The following is a 296-nucleotide window of genomic DNA, read 5'->3' on the forward strand; positions in this document are numbered from 1 at the left end:
CCATGAAGAACTTGCTGTCACCCATCCGGATGTGGTAGACCTCATTGCCCGAGCAGCGCCCATACATCCGCTGCCACTGCTCCGGGGACTCCTGGCCCTCCCTGCAACAACAACAGGACCCCACGATGGGGCTGGGATGGGACCATCCCCGTAGGGCTGGGATGGGAACCCCTGATGGGACTGGGATGGGACCACCCCCATAGGGCCGGGATAGGACCCCTCAATGGAACTGGGATGGGACCCCCCCGATGGGGCTGGGATGGGACCCCACCATTGTGCTGGGATTGGACCCTCAT

The 296-nt window shown here is 63.5% G+C and overlaps 1 protein-coding gene across 1 annotated transcript in view; it reads right to left on the reverse strand.

Annotated features, from left to right (window-relative positions):
• Window positions 1-4: 4 nt before the first annotated feature.
• The window catches only part of LOC104465655 (potassium channel subfamily T member 1), a gene marked incomplete at both ends in the record, with an annotated part of 8907 nt that continues 8615 nt past the window's right edge, over window positions 5-296 (reverse strand). The window contains one exon of the mRNA XM_010078785.1: window positions 5-101. Within this exon, the coding sequence (XP_010077087.1) occupies window positions 5-101 (97 nt within the window). The remainder of the gene's footprint in view (window positions 102-296) is intronic.

This window comes from Pterocles gutturalis, unplaced genomic scaffold (assembly GCF_000699245.1).
Source record: "Pterocles gutturalis isolate BGI_N339 unplaced genomic scaffold, ASM69924v1 scaffold17478, whole genome shotgun sequence".
NCBI classification, from domain to species: domain Eukaryota; kingdom Metazoa; phylum Chordata; class Aves; order Pterocliformes; family Pteroclidae; genus Pterocles; species Pterocles gutturalis.